At 36.4% G+C, this 14,732-nt stretch overlaps 1 protein-coding gene across 1 annotated transcript in view; it reads right to left on the bottom strand.

The window, feature by feature from the left end:
• Window positions 1-14,732, bottom strand: part of march6 (membrane-associated ring finger (C3HC4) 6) — an 80,449-nt gene that overhangs the window by 41,407 nt on the left and 24,310 nt on the right. Inside the window, exons 3-5 of the mRNA XM_039754379.1 lie at window positions 12,002-12,075; window positions 7,393-7,536; window positions 2,961-3,033 (exon numbers count right to left, since the gene is read on the bottom strand). Coding sequence (XP_039610313.1) covers window positions 2,961-3,033; window positions 7,393-7,536; window positions 12,002-12,075 — 291 coding nt within the window. The remainder of the gene's footprint in view (window positions 1-2,960; window positions 3,034-7,392; window positions 7,537-12,001; window positions 12,076-14,732) is intronic.

Below are 14,732 nucleotides of genomic sequence, written 5' to 3'. Positions count from 1 at the left end.
TTATTGTTGTTTATTATAAAATGTAATGCGTTACAAAGAGTGTGTTGTTTTTGCGTTACTTTTTCTTCTTTTGTATGAAAAACTGCACAATTCACAGGACAGCACTTGTTATTAAAACCTAAGCCCAAATATGAAACTGACCAGAAAAACAGACAAATGTGATCATTTTCATGTTTTATAAATATATTCAGTCCTTAATTTGTGGTTATGTAATTAACAGCCATCCCCTTTTAACATCCCCGAAGATTTGTGGTGTGAAGACTGGCCACTGTTTCAACATATCCTTAGCAAATAGCTGGATTAAAGCTAAACGGACATTTTATTAATTGTATGCAGCCCATTCTTTTCTGTTTGGGTGTGCGATTGAGCACTGCAAAGGAACAGCATCCCAATATGTTTGCTTCTTGTCTTACATCCAGTGCAGCTGGAATAATAACAATGCAGGTATTTTTATTTCAATGAAATAACTATTGTGTCAGGTTGCTTGTTACTTTAAATTGGACTATGTAACGCACGATACATTTAACACATTACCACCGACATTGACAGATGTACTGCTTAAAATAGCATTGTACATTGAGCTAATCAATATAAATTTAGTGATTTCTGAAATGTTACGATGGATTACTTCAACATGGAGAACGAATAATGCAAGCAACCTTTTCATGAAAATAACCTTTGTGGACGTTTCCGCCATTTTCTACCAGTGGCTGTTAGATTCATATTCAAAGCTAAGACATGCAAAGGCTAATAGAGTCCAACAGACTTGTGCAGACTAAAACATCTTTTACGTGTAACCTGGTTAAGGGTTTATATGACCAAATAACTGCGTTACTCATAGAGAAAATCACATGCATTACCCCAGTTTCTCTAACTGGAATGAATGCATACATAGCAGAAAACTGGATTTCTGAGAAAGAACAGGTCATTAGAATGTATGTAAACATACTCAGTGTTATATTAAACAATTTGCAAAAGTATAAAATATTAATTTATATTTTTAAAACAAGAGATTACACAAAATGTTTATTAATGTTGATTGGGGATATAAAAAAGTTATTTAAGCAAAGCACCTTAGTGTGTAAGGATACTGGAGAATGGCTTTTTTTAAAAAAAGAACATACAAAATGAAGTGGAATGAAGATGTCTGGATCTCAAAAACATATCCCTGCCAATACAAATGCAAACAGGGAACAAACCACAACAAAAATGTAAAAAGATTAATGGCTCTTGTTCCAATGCTTCTAGCATTCATATTTTATTGTTTTCTGGGGAACACATTGGGAAATAAAAATGACACTGATTTCAATGTAAAATGTCAAGAGGATGAACTTTTGTCATAGACAGCAAGAAGAGTGGAGTTTTGTCAGGGGAAGGAAATGTCCTAAGCTGGACATCAGACAAATAATTGATGGTCTGTTTAGTCACAAGGCTTCCCCATTCCTGTCCCTACCTGTTAATTATCAGCACATATAGTATTTCAGGAATACATGCCTGGTCTCCCAGAGCAGACACCTGTTCATGTCAGGCAGAACAGAAGATATTTAATATTCCTTAATCCTATATGTAGTCAACTTTAAAATATTTCAGAACAATTAGATGCATTTGAACCAAGAGTAACTTACAATATCATTTACTTTTAGAACTGAAGGTGACATAGCTGCATTTTGGTTAATGTTGTTGCCTACAGTCCTGATATACTAGGCCACTGTGTAATACTGTGTAAGGGGAGTTTTCAAATTCAACAAAAAACTGCCTGCCGATCAATCGATAGATCGATCGATCGATCGATACTTTATTAATCCCAAGGGGAAATTCACATACTCCAGCAGCAGCATACTGATAAAGAACAATATTAAATTAAAGAGTGATAACAATGCAGGTATAACAGACAATAACTTTGTATAATGTTAACGTTTACCCCCCTCGGATGGAATAGAAGAGTCGCATAGTGTGGGGGAGGAACGATCTCCTCAGTCTGTCAGTGGAGCAGGACAGTGACGGCAGTCTGTCACTGAAGCTGCTCCTCTGTCTGGAGATGATCTTGTTAAGTGGATGCAGTGGATTCTCCATCACTGACAGGAGCATGGTCAGCGCACGTCGCTCTGCCACGGATGTCAAACTGTCCAGCTCTGTGCCTACAATAGAGCCTGCCTTCCTCACCAGTTTGTCCAGGTGTGAAGCGTCCTTCTTCGTTATGCTGCCTCCCCAGCACACCACCGCTAGAAGAGGGCGCTCGCCACAACTGTCTGATCTTATTGCAGATGTTGAAGGACGCCAGCCTTCTAAGGAAGTATAGTCGGCTCTGTCCTTTCTTACAAAGAGCATCAGTATTTGCAGTCCAGTCCAATTTATCATCCAGCTGCACTCTGTACCCTCTGCAACAGTCACCTCTGATGATCACAGGGTCCATGAGGGACCTGGTCCTCCTAAAATCCACCACCAGCTCCTTGGTTTTGCTTTTGTTCAGTTGTAGGTGGTTTAAGTCGCACCATTTAACAAAGTCCCTGATGAGGTTTCTATACTCCTCCTCCTGCCCACTCCTGATGCAGCCCACGATAGCAGTGTCATCAGCGAACGTTTGCACGTGGCAGGACTCCGAGTTGTATTGGAAGCCCGATGTATATAGCCAGAACAGGACCGGAGAAAGTACAGTCCCCTGCGGCACCCCTGTGTTGCTGACCAGAATGTCTGACCTGCAGTTCCTGAGACGTACATACTGAGGTCTGTCTTTAAGAACTTAAACTAGCCCACTATGTCCTCATGCTATGCCAATTGTTGCTTTCTGCATTTTCTCTACTACTGCTGGCACTGAGTATAAACATAAATCTACATAATACATTAAATGATCTCAAGCAATAGAAGATAAGAAAAACTTCTTAGTACTTTTACCAACTGAAAACAAATGTAAACAATAATGCCTATAATGATTTCTTATTAATAAAGCTGTGAAAACTTACGTTGACAACATATCTAATGGCAGCGTCAGTAATGAGCTCACAGAGCCAGTAAAAAGACACTTGTAGATTCGACCTAAAAAAAACAAAAAACACAAGTGATGAGTAGAAAAAAAACTGAGTTCAATCATTTATCTGAGCTTACAGGCTTATGGTTACTTTAGATAATCATAGACATTATTTTGAAATAACAACACAGTAATGCCTCAAGGTTTCTGTACTTTAATATTTGAAAGTGAAAGAAACATCATGGGTCAGGTAGCAGTGGCTATGAGTTGGGAATGATCCCGTGCTGATCTGGTCTTAGTACGCATCTACCATGACAAGACTAAGCAGGTTTAACAGACTTAGTACAGTGGTTAATGTTGTAAAATGAATTCCATATGCATCAGACAGACTGTCATGGACAAGAAAAGGCATGAATATGCCATTAACAAAATACGGAAACCATATTTTACATTTATATTTGGACTTGAGTGTAGTGTAACACTAAATCAAATATATTTAACTTGATGCCACAGAAAAAAAATGAGTGATGCATGGAAATATACTGTATATAGTGTTCAATATAAGAAATCTGAAAATATGGATCACCATACATTTAACTATTCATTTTCAGTAAAAAACACAGTGTCAGTGTCCCTAACTCATAAATCACTTGGCCACCAGTTCAGAAAGTGCGCATTGAAAGATGCTTTCAGTTTCTTTTAAAGCTGTATTTTTTTCGGAGTGCTATGGAGATATCTTTGCGGGTGTCCTCTAGATCTCATATGAGATCTCTCACAAAGTTTATTATATTAGACCTTGGGATCTACTGTGAAGTTTGAGCTGCAAGGAGACAAACATTGTCCTGTCTCTGACTGGGTATTTTATACCCTGTGGTGACTGCTGGATCAACTTAGTTATATGGAAAAACTGGGTGCATAATGAATGACACATCTCTGCTCCTCTGTATCTATGTAACTGGGAAATGAGTTACAGCAGGACCAGAATAAGACACATAAGTATTCACAGCCTTTGCCATGAAGGTCAAAATTGAGCTCCGGTGCATCCTGTTTCCCCGATCATCCTTGAGATGTTTCTGCAGCTTAATTGGAATCCACCTGTGGTAAATTAAGTTGATTGGACATGATTTGGAAAGGCACACACCTGTCTATATAAGGTCCCAACTCTTTGGTGTGAATGCCAGGCGTCACGTTTGGAGGAAACCAGGCACCGCTCATCACCAGGCCAATACCATCCCTACAGTGAAGCATGGTGGTGGCAGCATCATGCTGTGGGGATGTTTTCCAGCGGCAGGAACTGGGAGACTAGTCAAGATAAAGGGAAAGATGACTGCAGCAATGTACAGAGACATCCTGGATGAAAATCTGCTCCAGAGCGCTCTCGACCTCAGACTGGGGCAACGGTTCATCTTTCGGCAGGGCAACGACCCTTAGCACACAGCCAAGATATCAAAGGAGTGGGTTCAGGACAACTCTTTGAATGTCCTTGAGTGGCCCAGCCAGAGCCCAGACTTGAAACATCTCTGGAGAGATCATAAAATGGCTGTGCACCGACACTTCCCATCCAACCTGATGGAGCTTGAGAGGTGCTGCAAAGAGGAATGGGCGAAACTGGCCAAGGATAAGTGTGCCAAGCTTGTGGCATCATATTCAAAAAGACTAGAGACTGTAATTGCTGCCAAAGGTGCATCTACAAAGTATTGAGCAAAGTCTGTGAATACTTATGTACATGTGATTTCTCAGTTTATTTTTAATATATTTGCAAAAACCTCAAGTAAACTTTTTTCACGTTGTCATTATGGGGTGTTGTGTGTAGAATTCTGAGGAAAAAAATTAATTTAATCCATTTTGGAATAAGGCTGTGACATAACAAAATGTGGAAAAAGTGATGCACTGTGAATACTTTCCCGATGCACTGTATATGTAGTGTGCTAGAAACCAGGGTACTGCTAAAATATAAAAATAATGGCATTAATTTTACCTTGTATATGCCAAGACCCCAGGATGTGGCACCAGGGCATGTACCCAGCACATCCTGATTGTAAATCTACCCAGGAGTAACAGAGACAATTATATTTCAGATATAGTTTTACTAATGCTTACCTCTCGTCATTACTTTCCACATAGAGACCGAATTCAGGGTCTTTTCATTCACTCAAAGCAAATAACATTTACAATAACTAGGACACTCCTTTCGATCTAATGTAGCTTAACAATTACCTTTTTACTATTTTTTAATACGTTTACATTAGGATATACTTTTTTTCTGTGCTCAATCCCTGAATGCTGTTAACTGAGAGTGCATAAGATGTTAAATTACTGGCACACTGTTCTTAAAGGGCAACCAGACAGCCACCTGGACAAACTAAGGAGAAACACGCAACAAAAACAAGATAAGCTGTGGATCAGTTAAACTTGATATTGGTCTTGTTCTGTTGATGACTGCAACAGCAATTGGACCAGAAGATCATCTCCTATTAGTACCATCCTGTGTAGTCTGGTCTTGATCCACAGCTAATATGGTGATATCTCAGCTACACTACAACTGATCCTATATGTACAATAAGATACAACTAACTAGAAGAAGAAAAGTGAAGGCACTGCAAGCTACCTGCCAAACCTCTGCACACTTAAAAGTTATTTATTTATTTTACGTAGGACACAGATCATCACAACAGGTAAAGTCTGGTAGGTGATCTTTGGTAAGGGTGATAAAACAGCTAACACTGAAGACTTTGAATTAAACAAAAATGACAACAGCATAAAAAGGACTTGGACTGCACTGCCATTAAGTGTATATATGGACAACAAATTTGTGAAGTATTCATAAATGGAGGTGCTTTGGCAACAAACTTGTGAAGTATTTAGAAATGGTGGTACTTGGTACAACAGAGAATGCCCTTCATTGGTGGATGGCAAGCAAAAATAAACTTTCCAAGCTCAAAACTAGTAAAACATTTGTATCTCTGCCCCACCACCACTATATTTTTAAGGCTTGTTCAATTGCAAAGGGGAACATGGCCACTAAAGAGACATCTGAATTAAGGCTTGATAAAGTAAATATGCTGGATGTCCTAGAATGGAACCTACATCATATGCCTTAAAAAATATTTTTTTTATATATATGTATATCTTGGCATTTTCATTATGATTATTTTTAAAGGCAATTTCAACCTTTAGACATGTATTCATTTGTGTTTGTTTAATTACAGATTTCCGCTGTTCAAATAAAAAAAAACAAAACTTTAGTTTAAATGGAAAAGTATGCTTTATTTCTACATGTGTTACAATCTACTGTTTGTTATTTGAACCAAAATTTACACAAGCTGTGTAAATAAAAAAAAATTAGAATGCATTTAAAAAAATGAATTTAAACCATTTGCTTAAATTAAATAAGCACCTTACACACCCCAAGCACCTAGACAACACTGCACTAATACTGTCAGTTTTTTTGATGTTAAGCTATTAAATACCCTAGTCTTAGACCCAACTCATTAGGATTGCATACTGCACAAGATGACTATAATGTCGGGTAGTCAGTCATTATTCACCCCGCTATATCCTAACACTGGGACATGGAGGTCTGCTGTAGCCAATCCCAGTCAACAAAGGGCACAAGGCAGGAACAAACCCTGGGCACAGGGTACACACACACACACTAGGGACAATTTAGGATCACCAGTGCCCCTAACTTGCATGTCTTTGGACTGTGGGAGGAAACCCACGCAGACATGGGAAGAACATGCAAACTCCACACCGGAAGACCCAGGAAGCGAACCTGAGTCTCCCACCTGCAAGGCAGTAGGGTTACCACTGCGCCACCGTGCCGCCCTCACTATAATATAACCTTCCCAAATCAAATTAATCCATTTCTGGGTCACATGGGGAATAGACCCTGTTTTGGCAGCATTGAGATAAAAGCCTGGATTTAACAGGAATGACAGATATTGCTGGAATTCATGCTCTGTGAGAGGCAAATACTATAAATAAGGAAACTGTACTATTTCTCTATACATGATTAAACAGCAAATCAAACCAGCATAATATTCTACAGATTATTATATTAACATACTATTGAGACTGCACATTTTTGGGGCTTTTATGTGTGAATTTCTGTTTACGGATATCCAAAAAAAGAATTAAATATACTTAAAGCAGTGTGGATACTAGCATGTTTGACTTTACTGTTCCAATGCAGCAGCCGATAAATGTAGTCAGCAAATTTTTAGAAGCAAATCAGAAATTAAACTTTGAGCATTTATTGCAAAAATAAGATAAAAATCTGGCATTGCCTAAGCAATACAACCAGCAAAATACATAAAATACACTATTTCTTTTCAACAATCATTCTATAGATTACTCAATAAACATACCTACATGCATCTAGGAACAGACAGTACAAAAATCAGTTTCAGTTTTCTGTTACTTACATGCTGTGAGTGGTACAACACCCAACCAAGCAAAGGCCACAAGTGTATAATGAAACCAGTATCGTATTGCTGTTCCAATACTTGTTACCAGTCCAGCAAAAATGTCCTGGATAGGCAGCCGTGAAGGCATATCTGGAGAGTAAACTAGCACAAAAAAGGAAAAAAATTAATTAGAAGCCATCATACAATAATCAGAAATTAGAATACTGCACAACAAACTGAGCCAGGATACTAAATGAAATGTACTATGGTAATTGCACATTCATTTATTTCTAGAGTTACAAAAATGATCATGTTTTCAAAATGAAAAGAATTTTTCTTTTAATTTACTTAGATGTTTTTAATATGTAAATAAAACATTATAGTCATGACATACTGAATAAATATATATACATTCTCAAACCTGCACAATTTAAATCAGGGACATGGAAGGTTGAAAGCCTATCCTGGCAACACTTGGTGGAGGACAAATCCATTAATAGACCTGCAAACTTAGACCAATACCAAAATATACTCACCTATTAAGGTAACTTGATGTTTGGTTTATATTAATGTTTTTATACGCGTGTTTTTGGGTATTCTGACTTTTTAAATTCAGATACCATACCATTTTAAAGTTTGAGTTTTTCTGTCCTTTTCACCTAGTGCATGACACAAGTGACATTGAAGACACACCAGTTACATTTCTGGGAAATGTCACACATTTTGACTTCTAAAGGAGTTTCTCTGGCACTGATGGGAGAAGTTTATCAAAGTTGCGTGGGCAGCAGTTTGACTTATGGGAGAGAGATATCTCCACTGAAGAAAGAACATGAAGCAAAGCAAAAAAAAAAAAAAAGACAAAAATGTGTAGAGGTAACAGGTATTGTGCTAAAGTGTGACAGACTGATAGTTTGGCCATGTAGACAGGAAGGCAAAAGATAGCTGGGTGAATTGGTGCCCCAAAATTGGGGTGGACAGGATGAGGCCTAGAGGGATGACGAAAATGACATGATTGGAGGTGGTGTTGTATGAAAAGGAATGGGTCTTGCCCAAAAGGGTGTCGAAGACTGCAACAAATGGAGGAAACCAATTTGGGCTGCAAACATCAATAAAGTATCTATCTATATAAAATATAGAATAAAATATACTCATAAAAGAAAGTTTCACAAATATGTTTAAAACTAATAGAATAAATATGCAGAGGACTGTGGAAATCATCTAACAACCGTGGCCACACTGACCAATGAACATATTAATCTTGTTGGATGAATTCATGGGTGTGTCGTAAACTTAGGAAAAAATACAAAGAATAATGAAATGTTTTTTAAACTAATACTGTGTATCCAGCTACATTTTTAAATTATAGTCATGAAGCAGAATCACTGAGGATGTGGCCCATTCTGAGCATATTGGTTACATTTTTAGACGTTAATGCCATTCTTAAGAGAATTGCAAAACAAAAAAAAAAATCTCTATGAATGAAACAACTATGAGGAAAAAATGTAACCAACCTACAATAAAAATTGTTAATGGAAATAATATTAAGGCAATACCAAACTAGAACATATTCGGTTTTCAGCAGAATCTTGAACAAAAAAAGAGATAAATGACTAAAGTGGAGAAATCCCAAGGATACAGCTGTAATTTACCATGTGATACAATAGTGTGGGCAGTGAAAAGTTCTTTTATAGCAAGTCAGTCTTTCATTTTGTAGAACACTTGATGAATTATTAAATTCAAACTTAACAACATGCAAGATCGGCAAATTTGGAAGTTAACATTTTATTTCTATGACTCCAAGCTGTAGTAATTATGAAATAAAAATAATAAATTTTACCATATAACTAAACTAACAGCTGGAAATAAACCAGTTCTTAAAATAAAAATAAAAAAGCAAAAACAAAAGTGGAACAAACTAATCTGTATTTCACATGTTCAGCATGCTAAAGAAGGTCAGTCATTTGTGTTTTACTGCCTCAAACTATAAAAAGATAAAAGCATATTTATATTTACTTAAATTACTCTTTATCTGTATTGACTAGTGCAGATTTTATATTTCCATTTTCTGTGTTTTAAAAGCATATTATTGTTCCAGCAGGCTGAAAATATCATATAGGTAAACTTGCGATAAGCATAAACTAACCAAAAACAATGAATTTTTCAAGTAGGCGAATAAAGTAAAGCATGCATTTTATCCAATCTGACCTTTCTATCATCACTGGAAAAAAAGAAAAATTAAAGGAACTAAAGAGTAGAAGTTTATCTTAATAGAAACAAGCCTTAAGCTAGAAATACCCTCGATGAAACACAAATCCATGGGAGGGAACATTAGCACATACTTAATAACAGAAAAATGTATATAAACCTATTAGCATAAAACACATTGTTGGAACTTCGGAGGAAGCCCACAAGGACAAACGAAAAATGTGCAAACTCCATGATTGAGGTACTGACTAAACACATGTCTTATGAAACAGCAGTGTTAATCACTGCCAAACCATACTGGCTTTCAACTCTACTTAAAACTTCAGATAACATGAAAAAATATAGCCAAGAAGCTTCACTAGCCACTGGCTGAAGGAAAAAGAAAGAAAAAAAACAGACAATTTCTGCCCGTTGACCCACTTTGCTAATTGGAATATTGTTCTATACCCAGTTTCTCAAGTATGTACAGTAAAATGTAAAATTAATGTAAGCACAGTCATATGTACACGTACTGTTGAACATGTGTCCAGATATTGTATGTCAAATGGTGATCTATTTATTTTGGAACTAAGTGCTTTTGGCTCTTCTAAATTTTAACAGGTTAAATCAGCACCTACTTCAGGTCAAATGCTTGTGCTGTACCCCAAAAAACAAAATACAGAAAAACCTGGATTATCTGTCACTCAATTAACCGTCTGTCTCCATTAGCCATCAGGGGAGGAAAAACATTGTGTACTCCAGCATCTACCTATTATTACTTCTGCATGATACGCTGCAAGCTGTGCACATTGGAACAACTCTCCCTTTTGCTAGCACAGAGTGTTCCTCCCCATCACCACGTGTCATGCCACATTTCGAAATCACAGTGTCAGTTACATACCTTCAGCTTTAATAGCTTTTCGTAGCTTTTCTCTTTTGTTATAGTTAAACTACTATAGTACTTTGTTATGGCTGATAAACATTTGTGTGTGGTGTTGGAATTGTCACAAAAAGTTGAAATTAAATGTTTATGAAACGGCAAAAACGCTTCAAATATTTACAGAATAGGAAGAACAGAAAACGATATAATGCATGATGCCGACAAAATTGAAAAACTTGTCGAAAATGGAAACCACTGACAGTAATGTTATTCTGTATTAATGTTTTTCTGCATTTCAGTTTTCCTTTTAAATACTGTTATGTTTTGTTAATATATTGTGACGTGCAGACAGCTTGTGATGCGCTGTGAAGGAGCAGTAAGAGTGGAATGAATGGTTTAAGTGATGACTGGATGAAAGGCTTCTGTTCTGTGAGGGGCAGGCACACCTCTTAGGAGATGAGTGACAGGAGAAGTTAGGAGATAAAGGAAGGTGAGGCAGAAGGAAGTTTTTAGTAAGGAGTCAGGAGACAATAAGCAGGAGTCTTTGCAGTATAGAAAAAGACAAAATGCGAGTGGCAGGAGATAATTATTGGTAGGGAAAGCTTTTTTTATTGTGCTCTGTAACCCAGATAACAGTATATAAGATAGGGCACCATTTGTTACGGAAAGAAGACTCCCAAATAAAACATGGAAAACTCCAGTAGCTCTGAGTTATATTTGCTTATTATGCTGGTCATTACCATATTATACAAATTAATTTTCTTAATATTATTTTGTTAATACTGTGTTTTATTAACTTTTTTTGTAAATAAATACGAATATTTGTTAAACTAATCTACTTTTAAAGTAGCTGTTCTGTTATCCATCACAAGATCAAGGTTTTACTATACTGATAATTAAATAGAAATGAAAAGTATTAAGAAAGAAGAAAAAAATAATGGCAACATTAAACTTTACAGCTTCTAGTAAGGAAAATGCTTACACGGTAACTAAGTCAATATTGTTAACTAGTCAGTAACTGTCATGGAAAATATGCTGCCCAAAAGAAACCGGAGATTTGTATGAAAAGATTTTGTAATCATATCAGATGGCTTAGCACAGACTTATACAGTAGAATGCCCCAAAGATAAGGTGGTGGGCGCGGTGGCCTAGATCTCCAGGACTGTGACTGTAAACCGACTTTGACTTCTATATTATAACTGACTTAACCAGAGGTTTGTTTTCTCCAAGGATGCTGCTGACTGGAACTTTTTTTTACTCTCTCTCTCATTGTCAATTGAACAATAACATTAATGGACATATATTGTTAAGTTCCATTTATGACAATATGTTTGGAAGTGCTTTGTTTTACTGAATGTTTAAATACATCTGCATTTTTTTGTGCATGCATCATGTAATTAATAATCTATCAAGCTGTAACTGCATTTTCCTGTGAATTTGTTACAATGCTTTGATTTGAGACTATACAAAAGTAAACTGAACTGAATTATGTCTAGAAATACACCACCTATATTAAGATAAATATTAAGAAAAAAAACATGAAAATGTAACCTTTTTACTTACTTGGTGTGAAAGCAAATCTGTGCTTGCATAATTCACAATATTCCTTCCGGCTATGTTTCAGCCATTGAACCAAACTGAAAAAGAAAAAAAGTATTTTCCAAGTCACTTTTTAGGAACATTATTTGCTGACTGAATGATTGGTTGATTGCAATGACTACAACTTGGAAAAATAAATTGTGCTTTTAATCACACACATGCAAGAATGGTTTGTGAAACTGACAATTTCTATTAATAAAAGCTACAAAATAAATGCTTTTAAATTTGCCAAATAGGAATTTTAAGGATACTGTTCTGGACATATAAAAATCAAACAAAAAGATACTCTGAACAAGTTCCAGTTTGTAAATGTTTAAATATAAAGTTCAATGACAACAACTTGAAACTTTATCTAGAAAAAAGTAATGCAATAAACATAGTAAATTACACAAAACTTTTTGGCAGCTTTTTTTCTGTAGTTCCATCATACCAAGTGGCCCAAAATGCCTCCCATTTCTGCATCCAAAATTATAGGTTAGCAGATATCTTTATGTTATGTTAAATGCTTGTAGTGTCATTGAATTTCAGTCCTTTAAAAGTGCATGTTATTTCAGAATAATAACACAAAAAAAAGAATTTAGAGGAGGGGCACTACAGGACTCTTTCTAGCCACCTCAGATTTGATTTGCTGATTAGCTATCAAATATTTTGCTGTAACAAACATCTCCATATGGCAAGGACTATTAATTTTTATTTCAGAGTTGCTCAAAATGATATATTTAATGAATACATGGTTATTTTCCTCCCTGAATATGCCCGGATATTCCTCAAGAATTGTCACTTCTCCTTTTTTAAACTATCTCCTGGAACCCTTGACGAACAAAAGAAAAAAAAAATCACAATCATATCATGTACATATCTATTTCTTATATTATTCATACCCAGTAATCACTAATAATGAGAGTTCTGGTTCAATTATATTTAGGTGTCAGGATTAAAGAGAACCTCTACTTTAACATGTGCCTTAGTTGTAAAACTGCATAATTAAGCAGGCTTCTGTAACAACCTCTATAAATTACAGATGAGGGTAGAAGGTGAACATGTTAGCAGCAACTGTGCTTTAAGTATTTAAAGGCAGTAACAATAGCATTAATTGAATATAAACAGTGCATCTTTTTCCTATTCTTGTTTCATTTTGACTACTGAAATCAAGGTTCTTTCAAATATATATGCAAGTCAGACGCAGAGCAAACCTAGATGATGCAGAAAATCCATTGCATTTCAGCAATTATAAAACAACTAGACATTAAGCCTGTTACAATAACGGGCGCTAGAACAGTAGTGCATAAACATTAGTAGGAACAGTCTATATTAAATGGCAAGGACCTTGACCTCATTCTGTTTCTTGTCTTAATTTTTTTTTTGTCAAAAATATTTTTTCAAGAAGCCTAAAGTAAAATAATAATAATAAAAATAAAATAGAAACGTACATGACAATAAAGTAAGTATAATTAATATTGCCTTAGTGTAAAACTTTGTAACAATCTGTAAGACACAATATCTGAAGATATTTAGGTAAAATTTTCAATTTTTTTACCTCATGAAATTTTTCTGTACAATTTCATTATAGACAACATTTCTTGTAAATATTCTGTCCGAGTTTGGCAACAGTTTGCCTTGTTCAGGAATCTCTACAACCTTGACAACAACATCTGGAAAACTTCTAACTCTTGATAATGCAACATATAACTGACAGTGGCTAAATACTGGTTCTGGCAAGTAAATGGCAACCTTTTCTAAGGTTTGCTCTTCTGAGTCTTTCTCTTTTAGCGTTTTTCTGACAGTCATTTTCTTTTTCTTCAATCGATCTATTTGCTCGTATTTTTCTTTGTCTTTCAGCCTTTCTTTTGTCGATGTTTACTTGTTGAGCTGACCGTTCTTCCAGGAGATGTTGCTTATATAGGATTTGAATTTCTGTGTCTTTTGTCCAACTTGACGTGGCCTTTTTTTGGGTGGCATGTTGTTAGTAGATACGTCCGTAATATTTTCTCCTACAGTAATACTGGCTTGTATGTGGCTGTAATATGCATCCTTTAATATGTCTTTAATTTTCTCTCGCAATAATACTGGTTTGTATTTCCATAAAATGCCTGTAATTTTCTCTGACAGTAATACTGGCTTTGATGTCCGTAATATGACTTTAATTTTCTGTCACAACAGTGGGTAATCAGTAGAGTGTCCCCAGCAACTGATGTAATGTGTGGCGTGCTGCTTATAATCGTGCCTGTGGCGTCTCCCCAGCAAGTACTGTGCAGTTTCCCAGCAATTATTTTAATCTGTGGGGCGTGCAACTGATTATTTTGTGTGGTGTCTCCCCAACAACGGATTTTATGTGCGCTGCCGCGACTACCCAATCAGCACTCTCCCCAGCAATGGTGTCCTTTATATCTTATCATGCGCGGCTGTTCACTGTGTGCCCAGCTTCCAGTGTGTGTGCTTTATTTGCTCATCGTGCGCGGCGGCTAGGCCATTCACTGCGCGCCCAGCTTCCAGTGTGTGTGCGTCCACGTGCCGAGTGCATGGGCGGGGCACGGTACAATTTGAGGCGCGGCCCACGCATGCGCACTTCACCAGAAGACACACACACGGACACTGGACGCACACAAGGGTTTTATTAAAGAGGATGCATATTTTACCTTTCACGTAATGATTATAAAACACGCACACACATCTGGGTCACTTTCATTTTATTATA

Source organism: Polypterus senegalus, chromosome 5 (genome assembly GCF_016835505.1).
Source record: "Polypterus senegalus isolate Bchr_013 chromosome 5, ASM1683550v1, whole genome shotgun sequence".
Taxonomy (NCBI): Eukaryota; Metazoa; Chordata; class Cladistia; order Polypteriformes; family Polypteridae; genus Polypterus; species Polypterus senegalus.
This window is presented reverse-complemented; position numbering and strand designations above follow the sequence as displayed.